Source organism: Labeo rohita, chromosome 19 (assembly GCF_022985175.1).
Source record: "Labeo rohita strain BAU-BD-2019 chromosome 19, IGBB_LRoh.1.0, whole genome shotgun sequence".
In the NCBI taxonomy this organism is placed as follows: Eukaryota; Metazoa; Chordata; class Actinopteri; order Cypriniformes; family Cyprinidae; genus Labeo; species Labeo rohita.
This window is the reverse complement of record NC_066887.1, coordinates 25,327,575-25,343,107: the sequence shown is the minus strand read 5'-3', so window position 1 is coordinate 25,343,107 and position 15,533 is coordinate 25,327,575. Positions and strand designations below refer to the sequence as shown.

Below are 15,533 nucleotides of genomic sequence, written 5' to 3'. Positions count from 1 at the left end.
CTTCCGGTTTCACCGGAAGTCCTGGGCTGGGGGGCTATGGGGGGAGGGGTCATGAGTGGGGGGTGTCAGTTGACCTCTTTCATGTCCTCTATCTACTTTGAAAGTGTTGAAACAGAATGATAAAGCTTCTCTTTGAATGTTCAGAGATGGAGAACAGAAAAATGAGTGTAGCTGTAAAAACTGGAAACAAATTGTAAGATTTTAGGATTGTTTTTCTCAGCTTGTCATCTGAATATTTGTCAGACGAAATAGTTTTGAGGTTAACTGATGTAATTAATCTTTGGATAATGATTTGTGACATTCTTATGTTGAAGGGAGGGACTTGAGGAAACATTAATGTTAGTGAGTACAAAAATATTGTTTTTATTTTGAAGTAAAAAGATAAAATTAGATGCTTAGGGTAAGATGCTCCCCAGAATTGGCACAGAAATATTAAATTAATATTTAACTGTAGTTCACTATTCATTAAAACATTAAAAGGGTATTTGGGTGAAGTCTTTCAATTTGAATTCATACTGCTGCTATTTATGTTAGCCTACAAATTTAAAGTAATTCCACATTATTCTTATGGTAAGCATCGTCTACAATTTTATTTATTTATTTATTTAGAACATGGCAAAAAATAAAGGTTTTTGTTTTTTTTTTTTGGAAATGATGACCAGCACTTGCAAAATATTGTAGCTGCATAGTTTCACATACTACTGCACAGTATGCAGTAAGCAGCTATTCTGGACTATATGGTGTACATTAAAAATATCACAAAATTTACTAGGCTTGCGACAATATTTTTTATGTCACATAGGACCTTTCGTCATAGGGCCTTCATCTAAAAATATTTTTCAAAATCACCTACACTCTGTTGGCACCAATAGCCACCAATTGCGCTGCGGGCGACCCGAGTTCGAATCCCGGCTCGTGGACCTTTCCTGATCCCACCTCTCTCTCCCACTTTGCTTCCTGTCCATCTACACCAGTGGTTTTCAAACCAGTCCTGCGAGCACCCCCAACGCTGTACATTTTGTAGGTCTCTCATATTTGACACACCCATTTCAGGTCTTCCTGTCTCTACTAATGAGCTGATGAGTTTAATCAGGTGTGATAGATGAGGGAGACACAGAAAATGTGTAGTTTTGGGAGTGCTCGCAGGACCGGTTTGAAAACCACTGATCTACACTGTCCTATCCAAATAGAGGCATAAAAACGCCAAAAATAAATCTTTAAAAAAATCACCTACGCTCTAAAAACTTCTGGGTTAAAAACAACCTAACGCTGGGTAAACTATAGACATACCCAGCAATTGGGTTGTTTTGACTCAACGGTTGGGTTAAATGTTTAACCCAACCTTCTGGGTAGTAACCCAACCGCTGGGTCAAATCAACCCAATCCCTGGGTCAAAACAACCCAATCACTGGGTTTGTCCATATTTTACCCAGCGCTGGGTTGTATTTAACCCAGCAGTTTTTAGAGTGTACACTCTTAAAAATGCTGGGTTAAAAACAACCCAAATTGGGTTATTTGCCAACCCAGCGCTGGGTATATATTGGACAGAATACATGCTGGGTCATTTTGACCCAGCTAGTTGGGTTAAATGTTTTTACCCAACATGCTGGGTTGTTTTATTTAACTCAACTATTGTTTAAAAATTATTATATTGCTGGCTTAAAATGAGCTGGAAATGACAACTCACACAGAATTATAGAGGCAACAGCAATAACCAAAAATGAACATTATTAAGCAAGAACACCCATGGATAAAAATATAAGACAAATTGAATTTATTTGGATGAATACAGCACAGTTTACAATATGACATACATTTAAACTTATTAAACAAGCATTTTAGAAATGGAACATTTAAAAGTAGCATTTTAATTGTGTATTCAACCATTTTCTGTAATCACTTTTCAACGAAATAGTGCTGAATCTCGAGTTGGTGACGTGCTGCTGTTCGCCGGGGGAACTATGAGCCTCAGACCACAGCCTTGCGTTTCACTGGTAGCTGAAAGATGCTGTGACTGACTCCATAACCTGGCCATAAACAGTACTGAGATTAGAAGACATATTTTAACATCAAATGAAATTTAATTCAGTATTATAATGAATAAAATCAATTTGTTATCCAAGGCGAAAAGCGTTTCCATAATGCAAAATGACTGCTGCTGATGACGCTGCTGACTGACATCTCATCATTGTAGGTTGGGTTACATAAAATAATCTAAATAACAGCACAGTAAAGAATTTTTAAATGAAATAAAATGTGTAAAAACCTTTATTTCGCTGAAGAAGTGTACCAAATCGGTGGCACAGTGAACCGCGCTCTCCTGTAGAGGATGCAAAAGCCCACATACTGACTGTAACTCAGTAGCTCGGTTATTTTGTCAAAGTACAGGCCTTAACTCAGCGGTTGGGTAGAAAAAAAATATTCCAATATTTAATAAACCATTAAAAATTACCCAGCAGCTTAGTTACAGAAAAACTACCCAGTACCTGGGGAAAAAAAATATTAAAATAACCCAATAAAATAACCCAACAAGCTGAATCCAGCATTTGGGTTAAAAATAAAAAAATAAAAAAATAAATAAGCCAGTAGTAGTGCAGAAAAACTACACAGTGCCTAGGTAAAAATCTGAAAAACAACCCAATTAAATGACTCAGCAGGCTGAACCCAGCATTTTTTAGAGTATAATTGCTTTATTGTTCGTCAAGACATTACCGGCATCGTGTAAATAAACAAATGAGATTTTAACATCTGTTCCCTCTCTGAAGCCTCTATAGCTTTTCCTAGCATGTACTCTGTACTTTTCACCAGAAGAGGGCAATAGTCAATAGTCTTTGAGCTGTTTAGCAAGAACCTGTGGGAGTGTTGGTCAGTAGCTAGTCCCTCTCCCAGTACAGTCATTATCCCAATAAACACATTACAGGAGTGGAGCTGACAGCCAGACAACAATACAGCAGTTAAGATTTGAGACTGTGTTGTGCAGTAAGGAGAGGATACTCAATCTCATTTAAGCAAAAGCTGGCACAATATGTCACCCCACAGGACTGCCAAAAGAACGTAATTACTGCTGCTTTCCCAATCGAGATGCATGTCTAAACAGGCTTCCTCCTTTGCCTGTTTTCGCATAAGTATTCAGGACTATGTCGTCTGAGCTGTGCTGCTGAATCAGATTTTCTAAAATAGCTGTAGATGAACATAATTAAGATCTAGTGAGATGATCACTTGCAGAGTACAATTTAAGATGCTATTTGCATGCTGATTTCTTTTCGCTTTTTTGTGAAGTACTTTCTGTTTTTAAAAGCAGGCACAGAATAAATGTCGGTTCCGACAAAGCAGCTCTCTAAGTCTCCTCTAGCTGCCTGTGACTGGTATAATTTTGCCTCTCTAACACCCACGTATCGTATGAAGTATTAAGGGAGCACACTCTCTGTTTAGGGAGTGTTGTCAGTGGTCTCCCTCAAGGAGAAATTACTGTGGCAATGCTAATAAGCATTTATGCTCCCTTGAGCAAATTAAAAAGGGAGAAGACAAGCACTCATTCCTAGACAGAGTAGTAATCGCAATGCCCACAGCGCTCATTAAGGGTAGCATGCCATCATATTATTTGAGTGACTTGATTTCCACCGTTATTACTGCTTAAAACTGTCAGGGGATGTAAAATATTGTTTATGAGAATTTTTTTGATAATTGTAAATGCTAAAATTAATCACCAAAATGACTTTTTCCAGTGTAGGCCAGATTTTATTTCTTAAAATGATACATTTTTTACTTTTATGCTCATGGATTCAACCATTTTGCTCACATTTTATTATGCACACTACCAGTCAAAAGTTTTTGAACAGTAAGATTTTTTTTGTTTTTTAAAGAAGTCTCTTCCGCTCACCAAGCCTGCATTTATTTGATCTGAAGTACAGCAAAAACAGTAACATTTTGAACAATTTTTTACTATTAAAAATAACTGTTTTCAATTTGAATATATTTTAAAATGTAATTTATTCCAGTGATCAAAGCTAAATGTTTCATCATCATTACTCCAGTCTTCATTGTCACATGATCCTTTAGAAATAATTCTAATATGCTTATTTTCTGTTTAAGAGACATTTTTATTATTACTTGTATCAATATTTAAAACAGTTGAGTACATTTTTTTCAGGATTATTTGATTAATAGAAAGATAAAATGCTTTTGAAACATTATACACTATACTGTTCAAAAACTTTGAGTCAGTATAATTTTTTTGTATTTAGCAAGGATGCTTTAAATTGATCAAAAGGGATGATAAAGACATTTATAATGTTACAAAAGATTTCAGATGAATGCTGATCTTCTGAACTTTCTATTCATCAAATAAACCTGAAAAATCCACTCAGCTGTTTTCAACATAATAATAAATGTTTTTTTGAGCAGCAAATCAAAATATTAGAATAATTTCTGAAGGATCATGTGACTGGAGTAATGATGCTAAAAATTAAGCTTTGAAATCACAGGAATAAATTACATTTTAAAATATATTCAAACAGAAAACAGCACAAATATTTCAAACTTTTACTGTTTTTGCTGTACTTTGGATCAAATAAATGCAGGCTTGGAGAGCAGAACATTATTAAAAAAAAAAACATAAAAAATCGTAATGTTCAAAAACTTTTGACTGGTAGTGTATATATAAATAGATAGAGACATAGATATGATAGTATACATGTTTAGATATTTATATTGGAATACAAAATATTCACATTCTCTTATTCTAATTTCTTGTCCTAGCTTCACCCTGCAAACAATAGTAAAGAAAATCAGAAAATTCTGTGGCCATCTTTTACCTAAATATCTTTTGGATAGACTGAAAGCAAATTACATTGAATTTTTGATTGTTCGGCCAAACAGGTGTTTTAGGGCAGATGCAGATGGCTGTACATGCATGGCGGAGGTTATATTTATTTAACAGTTGACAAGAACTGACCCTTTCAAGCAAACCCATTTGCAGATCTAGGAAACTATAAAGCCCTTGCACAGGTACAAAGTGACAGGGCTGTGAGCTCTGGGTGATTCACGTTCTCAGAGGGCCAAAGAAATGTTCAGAGTGAATAAAACCCTGCTGAATTACTTTGGTCTAACATGGAGTTATTGATCGCGGCCAAGGGCAGTATAGAGCCGGGCCGGAGCCTGCCTCTCTGTCTGAATTAGAGCTCTGTCGGCACAGCGCAGGTCTGATGTACTCACACTGTGCAAATGTAGAGGGAAGAAATCGGATTTGCAGCGGCTGTACTGCAGTTTGCTATGGGGATTGTTAAGAGCATTTTTCCCCATCATCGTGTCTTCTATAGCACATTGGGAGGTCAGTACATGTTCAGTGCTATTTATAGTTATGCAATTAGCGTGACAGTATGTGGTAAGTTACGCCAGCATGTAACGTAGCCTAAAAGCATGCAGCAATAATGTTAAGTTAAATAACAGCATGCAGCCTTCAAATTATAGCGACGGCATATACAGTTACTGTGTTATTATGTGCACAGACAGACACACACAAATCAAAATATGCAAGCGAGACATAGGAAGTCCCAGCCTCAAAGTGAATTTGATGTCAGTGGCTGCTTTGAAAATGAGAGATAGGGTGGAGAAAGAGAGGGAGATAGAGAAAGAGAGAGTGAGAAAAGGATGACTCACCCTTTGAGAGAGCCTCCTGTAACTTCAGGCAAGCTGTTGGGCGCATAAATAAATGATGATATGGTGTCCCAATGTTGGTTTTGTGATGTCAGGATGAGCCTTCTCCCTCCCTCTTCCTCTCTATTTATTTCCCTCAGTGTCAGGTATACGCCTCCAATTTTAAGTTGGAGAAAGTTGAGGCATTGATTTGTGTAGAGTCATTTATAAAGTGCGAAGCGTTGACACTTCGGGTGTCTGCATTTCTGAAGCTGTTGGTATGATGATGTGCTATCAATGTTGTCTTGACTGTGTCTGATTTCATTGATTAAGTTGAGCTGTGTTAACACAACTTGTTAACAAGGTCTGTTGCAAAATAATTTTAGTTGATGGTAAGTAAACACATTTTTGTCACTGTATAGGTGGAGAGGGGGTAGAATTTTTTTTTCATATTTTTAAAGGACCCTCTTATGCTCACCTGCTTATTTGATCAAAAATACAGCAAAACAGTAATATTGTGAAATATTATTACTATATAAAATAACAGTTTTTTAATATCAATATATTTACTCACTTGAGCCCCATTGTAATTGTTAGAATGGTCACCGATCAGTGATCTCCACATAAAACTGATTGTGCAGACCAAACCATAAGTCATAGAGACCTGAAAGGCTCGCCCCAGTTGGGTTCAAAAGTATGAAATTGCTCATAACTCCTTAACCATTCGTTGCATGCTCAAGTGTCTTATGTTGTTGGAATCCGTGGCTCACGCCAGACAAAATGCATCAGATTTAATTGGGTATTTCGCATTTTGTGAAAAAACTACTTTTGCTAATTAGCTCTAGGTTTTTCACCTGATTGGAACCAAACCAGTGCAGAAGGATTCTCTGGAGAGTGAATATTAATAATTATCAAAAAAGTTTAACTTTCTAAATATACATTTTTAAAAATGCTTAGTTAAAAACATAAAAATGTGGACAAACCCAGCGATTGGGTTGTTTTGACCCAGCTGTTGGGTTAAATATTTAACCCAGCCTTCTGGTAGTTTTATTTAACTCAACTATTGCTTAAAATTTACTGTATTTCTTGCTTAAAATAAACTCAAAATAGGTTGGAAATTAACATTTAATAATATGTTCAATAAATGAACATTTATCAATCAATTTAACAAGTAATAATTACATAATATTCATTTTTTTTAAAATTGCTTCTTAAAAATGTTCACCTTTTGATTATTGCTGATGCCTCTAGAAATTATGTGTCTGATTTCAATTTACAATCTATTCTGGGTTAATTTTAATCCAGCCATACAGCAATTTTTAAACAATGGTTGAGTTCAATAAAACTACCCATAAGGCTGAGTTAAACATTTCCCTGCTGAAAAAAAATAGCTAAAACCAGCCTAAGATGGTCTTAGCTGGTTTAAGCTGTAAGTAGCTGGTTTTAGCTGGTCTCCCAGCTTGACCAGCTAAGGAAGTGACCAAAACCCACCTAAAACATAACTGCTGACCAGCTAAGACCAGGCTTGATGACCAGCTAAAATCAGCCAATCAGCTTAAGCTGGTTTTAACAGGTTTTTTCAGCAGAACTAACCCAACCGCTGAGTCAAAACAAAACAACCAAATTGCTGGGTTTGTCCACATCATCTCTTCCTGTACAAATGATTTGAGTATGTGTTTTAAAGTATAAGTTTCTACGAATGTGCAAAAGCACTCAATTTAAACTTAAAGTTTATTTTAGTAAAGAAAACATATTGTAGATTTGACATGAAGCTATGTAACACCAAGTGAAAAGTGTTAAATGAAACGCTTGGAGAACCGTACATATCGAAACAGACTTTCGAAGCGGAAAAGCTGTCAACCCCGGCATCTGTTTGGACGGCTCCCCTGTAATATTACCGCACGCATACATACTTCATCCTTTCTTTTCTCCTCCCATCCCTGTCATCCCTTCTTTCCTCTCCTCATCGCTCTCGCTCTTTCTCTCTCTCTTCCTCCTGAATACTAATTCAGCCTCATGGTCCTTAATATGATTCAGAGCACACCTCCTGGGTTAGCCCTCTCCATTTCTCTTCAAAGGTTCTTCTACTGGCAACACCGGCTGAATGCAGTGACAGAATTTGTTTTAAAAAAGCAGAAGGAAGAAACCTTGTGCACTTGAGGCAGGGGAGAGTGCGCATGTACGGTCTGGACAGCATGAGCGTGTGTGGGTATATTCAAGGTTACGGCTTACACTGGACATGACAAGGAAACATGATGAGCTGGTTTACATAGATGCGCAAAACTCTTCAATTTGAGCATGAGGGCTGAGAAAGCCAGTCAGAGAGATAAATAGATGTTTGTACATGCTTTGGAGAGTGCAAGCGCAACAGGAAAATAAGAGCAAGGGAGGGGCAGCAGAGTTGGGTGGGGAGACAGATGCGCCGCATTGTCAAGCGATAATGGAGAGAAGCAAAGAAAAGAGATGCCCCATACGATTGCTCAAGATATTGATCCAGGAACTCCAGGGAATTGCGTGCAACTTCTGATCAACGCTCTTTCCTCGTGTTGTCATTGACATTTCTCAATGTCATTGTCAGCTGTTTGATGCTACAACCAGTAGTATCGATTACAAAGGGATTTATGGGAACACAAGTGGCCGGTGAGCGGTTTCACACCGTTCTCTCCCGTTTCACAGACACACTGACTTAGTGACTGACTAACTCTGATATCTCGGCTCACCAGAGAGTATTGAGGGGGTTGCAGCGAGGCAAGGAGGGAGGGAGGGTGGATGACGGCGAGAGCGTGTTGGAGGCGCGCGCACACACACTCGCTCTCATACAGCCTTACTGAGACAGGAGGGGAGAGTCAGAGACGCGGAGAAGAAGAAGAGGAGTGAGAGAGAGAGAGAGAGAGAAGGAGAGAATGTCTGCTGAGAGGGTGGCTCTCGTTCCTCGTTCACAAACCGGCCCTCACTGAGACACCATGGGCTGTATCGGCTCCCGCACCATCAGTAAGACCCTCTCCGTTTTGATTGCCTTTCTTTTCCAGGTTGAAAGGAGACCAGCCGGGGTTAGAGGAGCGATAGGCGACGCTCGCACGCATCCCCCCTCTTGGGGAAAACGTGTGTGTTTCTATGGAAACCTTTTGGTTAAAGGCCGTTTGTCCTCCAGGCTTTGACAGTGATTCGGCACGCTGCTTGTGGAAAGCCGGGATGGAGGTGTCAGCTTTTAAGAGCCGTTAGTGCGACTGGAATTGATAGCCGTATGTGTCCGCGTGCATGCGGTAGGTGCAGACAGACCGCTCGCCCAGTGGTTTTAAGGAACCAAAGTAGAATTTTTAGAGCGGCGATTGCATTCGGACGGTCTCAAAGACTCGCCACTGTGCTAAGGTCACGCCAGGAGCTGTTTGTGTGAAAACAGCAGCAGTTCACAGGCTTGAGCGCGTACGTACATGCAGGTTAACCGAGGAGGGTGTTTTTCGGGATCAGAGGTGCAGGGTCCACACGCTTACGCGCAAAAAGCGTTCAGGTGTGACGCGGAGCCGGCTGGATGCGCCTCACATGTAGGTCAAATTCTGCAAAGTCAACGGCACTGGTGGGCACCTGTTCCCGCCAAACGGTTACGCGGTTACGCAGCCGTCGATGACAAATTGCGGGTGTTTTGGCGCGATTAATATTCTGCTCTAACCGTGAGACAGCAGGCAGGCTAACTACCCTGGAGAGAAGCCACTGAATTGTTCCTCTTAAACGTGTTTTACGATACTGTACGCCCATTAAGACGAGAGTGCAGTATCAAAACAAACCCAGGCAGCTGATGGAGTGATAAATAAATAAATGCTGCTGTATTTGACCTTTGATTGTCATTGAGCTGTCATGGCAAAGGAACAGAGAGTCTAGATGGAAGGTTTCTTTTATGTTAACAAAGCAGAAAGTGTCAGAGTGGGACATATTGGCTAATTAGGGAAGCCTGTATTTATATCCTGCTGAGTGACTACATTTAATCACCTTTTTACTTCAGAAATTCCTATATTTTCAAGTTGTGGCACTGAAATTGGCCAGCTATCTGATATGCTCTAGAGAGGAGCGTGGATGGCATATTTAGTGTGTTTGGCTATAAATAGTGTCTACTTTACAGTGACCGAAAAGGAGAGGAGAGAGGACAAGATGCATGCTAAATAATATGGGTCAAGTGCCTGATACGGGCCTGTGGTTGTTCACCCCCTTATTTTGAGTGAAGCAAACACTTCTCATGTAAGCCGAGGAAATTTATGTGTTGTCAACATGTTGCACTGACGCTCTTAATGGCTCAACCAAGGCCCTGTTATCGATTTTTTTTGTTATTCTTGACTTCATGAGCTCACAAAGCAAATTGTTGTTACAGCCAGAAATAGGAGCATTCTTAGGTGTACATTGATCATCACAAATGCACTGTATTTGAATTATATTTTTAAACTTTATATATCAGGTTTGAGTTTTTAATTCGAGTCACTTACACAGCTTTTGCTCCTCTCACAAGACTATGTAATGAATGTAATGAATCAACCACAGCCTTTAAAGGGCACTACTGGAATACCTGAATCTGGTGACAGATTGTAAAGGGCAATTGCAATTTACTAATCAAAGTATTAAACTAGAAACACCCTCTTGAAGCTTTCAGTAAACGAGCATGAAATGACACTTCACCAGCTTTCCTCATTAAACTAGTTATGTTAGCTAAGCTGTCAAACATATTCATTGGGAATATGTTTGCTGTAATTACAGTCTTCTGCATTTCAATCAGCAGTGAGGGTCAATCTGTGACTGTAGACACAGCACTAAGCATTATCAAATTATCATGAATTAAGCGAGTGTATATTTTTATATTTTGAACAGCAACTTTTATTTAGCTATTTAACTTTTTAAACCTTTTTTAATCTAATTTTTAAAACCAAGTATGAATCCAATCAAGTTAGTGTTTTTAATCATGTTACTTTTATTCCAAAATAACTCGAGGCAGTAAGAATTTATGTTCATTTTTTTTTAAAATAGTTTACTTTTAACTTTTAAATACTTTTAACTGTTTTTGAATTTGTCAGATCATCAGTCATCAAAGCTCAGAAAATACTGGTCACAGGAGATTTACTTTAAATTTCACCAAGCTGATTATTCACTAAAAACTCCCACAGATCATGTTTTCATGCCATGTTAAATGTTATTTTGATTTAACAAAGTGGTTATACCAATAAGTGTAAGTTGTTTACTTACTTTTTTAAATTACTCTTCCCATTAACGCCATTGTATACTTCCTTCAGACAGATTCGCAAACACGAAACACACACACACACACACACACACACACACGTTTGTTTTTGTGAATTGTGGGGACTTTCCATAGACTTATATAGATTTTATACTGACCAAACGATATTGTCTATCCCCTAACCCAACCCTAACCCTAAACCTAGCCCTCACAGAAAACATGTTTGCATCGTTACACTTACAGATAAACATCATTTACTATTTATAATAATTTTTTAACGGTCCCCGCAATGTCAAAAACTTCAGGTTTTACTATCCTTGTGGGGACATTTGGTCCCCACAATGTAGCAAAAACAAGTACACACACACACACACACACACACACACAAGAGGCGGGATTTATCACAAGATCCAATCACAGCGGATCTTAACCAGTCATATCCAATCATATCGCCGCACTGCCTCCTCTCACGTGACCATTAAACTCAATGGGCTCAGGGGAGGCGAGACAGACGTCTCATCCAATGTTTTGAGGAGACACTGCCAGAATATGAAGAGTTAATTTACAAAAACAGATAATTACGTTTTTGACCGTTTTGAAAAATCATGTTTTTCCATTGTGTATTCCAGTTAATCTCAATCAAACTGCAGTTGGGTTATTTCGATTAAACTAAAAAATAACAAAAAAATACAGCCAGCTAACACACTAACACAATAAAAACCATTATAACATAATAAAGAACATAATTTTTGAAAATTAAAAAAATATATATATGTATATATATATTATATTATGATATATTTGCTTATATTACATGCATGTATTTGAAAATATATAATCATATAATATGATATATTTGCTTGTCTTTATGTAATGCTATATATATTCCAGAGCAGTGTAACAGTATTGTCACTGTAGCCAAATGATGAATGATCTGACCTTATGGTTCAATCCCAAGTAAGTGTCTCAGGAGTGAATGCAACAAGCAATAAGTTGAGAGAAGTCCAATCACACACAGCTGTGTAACAAAACACTTTCTTCAGTCGTTTCTCTCTTTTCTTTCTGTTTTTGTCTACTCTAGCTGTGAGGTGTTCTGGTTTATAATTGAAATTTGTCACATTTTATATTGTTGAGTAATTTATGATAAATTGCTTCTCTTTGGGTAAAAGCATCTGTTAAATAGATATATTTACATATAGATCAATAAAAACGGTGTGTATTTGTTTGTCAGGAATGTGGGTGAGAACTGTCGTGTAGGTGTGTTTGAGAGGGCATCAGGTGGATGGCTGAGCTCTTGGCACTAATGCCGATGTTTGCACTGGGTCGCTCTCTGTACGTGTTTGTTCTGTTCTGAGCTATTGCGTTACTCAGGGATGCCTCTTTGTATTGATTTAATTTCAGCCTCTGAAAGAGGGACAGACAGGCTGACATGCAGATGGTGTCTCTCTACCTTCTCTCTCACACACACATTCATCTCCTGCATGTGTGTGTGTCTTTGCATGTGATTGCATGATCCAGCTTGTGTGGTGACAGACACGGTCCAAGGTGACTGGCTCAGTGTGATTGAGAGGTTTACTCCTCAAGGAGGAGGAGGAGGCAGAAGGGGCAGGAGGAATCATGAAGAGAGAGAGAGAGAAGGACTGCAAAGAATGAGTCAGACGAATGAAGGAAAGGAGGGAGGGAGAGAAAGAGGGTGATGGAGGCCCAGGGAGTGACAGACAGGAAGTTCTCAAATGTCTTCTGGTGAATTTGTACCTCTTATCACTTCTTATCCAGTGCGGTCCATAAAGGGAACCGATCCTCAGGTTACTTTTAGGTTTTATTCTAATAGTGCCCCTTGACTTTTCTTATTTTTAAGCTGCTGCCATCCAGTTTCACCTGTCTGTTCGCTCAAACTAAGTTTGAGAAAGCAGAAGCAGTTGCTTCTTTTACAGATTTCTATTAATATTAGGTTGAAGGTCGCTTTATAAACCGATAGAGGTGAGTTTTAAGTCCCAAGTGAAGAAATGTTAAGCCTTGCAAGTCAATACTGTAATGAAATGCCATAAAATGTCTTTCTTTCTTTCTCTCTCTCTCTAAGAGCTTTATTTGTAGCTGAAAGATGTTGCTTAAATTATATATATATATTCTTTTGACCTTTTAAAAAAATGCTTAATGGTTTCCATGAAAAATATAAAGCAGCACAACTATTTTTTGAGCAGCAAATCAGCATATTAGAATGATTTCTGAAAGATAATGTGGAGCTGAAGTAATGACTGTGAATAAATTACATGAATAAATTACTTTTCAAAATATATTAAAACAGAAAAAGTTTAAAATTGTAAAAATATTTGCTTATATTTAAACAAATTTACTCATTTTTTTTAAATCAAATAAATGTGCCTTGGTGAGAGTAAGAGACTTGTAAAACTTTATTAAACCAGACATTGTCTTAGTTTAATAACTAGCTGATTCATCTAATCAGTAATTACCACTGTTCAATTTAATTGCTGCTCATGGGTTTCTATTTCTGCTACTCCCCATCTCTTCTTTACTGACTCTTTTTCACTCAAGTTCAGATTTTTGCTTTTTACGGCTATTTATACTGTGCCACTTCATTTCTATTTCTCTGATCACGAAAAGAGTGTGACTGGTCCTTAACTGTGCTGTATGTAATTTTTTGACTATACCAAAGCATAAAAACACCATAATACTGTCGCAGATATTTAGGAAACATGCTAAATTCACATATTTGTTTCTTTAAAAAAGCAAAGCTAAAGCCAGTTACCCTATTTTAAAAAATGTGCATTCTGTATCAGAATGTATGTTTTTGTTTTGGTCTCTGTGACTTCGCCAACTGCCTGTTTAACCAATAGTATTTTACCACTTCGGGTTGCCAGAGAATAAAAAAAAAAACATATCACAGCCATGGAAGCCAGCGAATTAACTAGAACCTGACTTAAAAGGCCTTGGCATACATCTAAAAAGCTCTATGAACAGAGGCATAATAAAGCGGATAAATCAAATCATCAACTTAAGGCTTGTTGCCTTTCATTGTCAAATGCGCTCATTCCCATTGCATGTCCTCAATCTGGCAACCCGTGTGAGTGTTGCATCCGAGTAGGAGGGGGCGGAAGAAACAATATTTTGAATTTGGACTGCTGTACCTATTCTAACCACAACCTGTCAATATTACATACTGCAGCTTTAAGCCATTAAGCGCCAGTTTTACGAACAGCTTGTCTTTTGGCATTAAAACTGTACTGTCAGGTTTAACTAAAGACGCACAGTGAAGAATTAGCGCTGAAAAGGTGTGGACACGGTTATTTTTGTGCCTGACCTTATTGAATATGCATAGGAGTTTTTCTTTCAGACGCAAAATTTATGGGAGGAGAGTATTCAAATGAATCATGCAATCATACTAACATTTGTGCCCATCAAATTACTGGCATTTGCACATTTATTTAAAGGAGAAGTCTACTTTTCTACATTTCTACATCTACATTTCAAAATCATCCTACATCACCTCAGAAGTACCGACCCAGTCTTTGCAAAGTAAACATGCAAAGAAGATTAACCACCCTTAACCAAAAAGGTAAAACAGCGACATAGGGCGATTTTGAAGTTGAGGGAGAACATGAGATGGGAGTTTCGGGAAGTTTTGGGGAAAAAAACTGTTCAGGCAGAGAAAGACAAGACGAGCATTTGACATTAAAAGTATATAAATTGTATTATTTTTTAAAAATAACAGATCGTTTCGCTAGATAAGACCCTTCTTTCTCAGCTGTGATCGTTTACAACCACATTTGGGATCGTTTGAAGCCCCATTGAAACTGCATTTCGGAAGTTCAAAATCGGGGCACCAAATCAGTCCATTATATGGAGAAAAATCCTGAAATGTTTCCCTCAAAAAACAAAATTTCTTCATGGCTTAAGAAAGAAAGCCATGAACATCTTGGATGACAAGGGGGTGAGTACATTATCTGTCAGTTTTTGTTCTGGAAGTGGACTTCTCCTTTAATGCCCCCAAAAAAGCATGTCTTAAACTATTTTGCGCTTGAAATGGCTGCAATTATTGTTGCTAGGAGGAGGCACCGCAGAGAACAAAGAGAGCGTTGTAGAAGGGAGAGGATTTTTTCCACCTGTATTAATTCATTTGGAATGCCAGAAGAGCTCATTATTCAAATATATAATTTTTTGGCCTTCGGTTCTTTTCAATGTACTGTGGCTTCTTTACTACGCTAATTTACACTGTGCTAGGTCTATTGCGTTGGTTGATATGTAAATGTGATGTTGCGTGTTCTTTAATTTGCGCATCGCTAGTAAATCACCTGCAGAAATTTCCCCTCCCATCGGTGCTGTTTTGGATTTGCGCTCTTGCGCTAATTTGCCCTGTTTAGTAAAACTGGCCCTAACACATTTGTGACTGAGAATTTGAATTTGTGAAAAAGGTGACATCATGTGCATGTGTATTACATGCTCAGTCTATATGAATGCGCATATGCACTATGCGGGTAGTGTTTTTTTACAAAGTGACATTGCCAACCAATCACATTCCATTTTGTGCCATGTCATGTTTAGGGACGTGGAAATGTCCTCACAATAACAGAACGGTGTGTAAAACTCTTGGATGTATTTTAAAGAGTCTATGCCACAAACTTCACACATTTCACATATTTAAAAAAACAGCATTTAGTTGATA

At 38.0% G+C, this 15,533-nt stretch overlaps 1 protein-coding gene across 3 annotated transcripts in view; it reads left to right on the top strand.

Moving 5' to 3' along the window:
• The first annotated feature begins 8,447 nt into the window (after positions 1-8,447).
• Positions 8,448-15,533, top strand: part of fam131ba (family with sequence similarity 131 member Ba) — a 32,415-nt gene continuing 25,329 nt past the window's right edge. For 2 of the 3 annotated variants that reach the window (XM_051136764.1, XM_051136765.1), the window contains exon 1: positions 8,448-8,625. In XM_051136764.1, coding sequence (XP_050992721.1) covers positions 8,598-8,625 — 28 coding nt within the window. In that variant the 5' untranslated portion in view covers positions 8,448-8,597. The remainder of the gene's footprint in view (positions 8,626-15,533) is intronic. The other variant, XM_051136763.1, reaches the window with a different exon arrangement.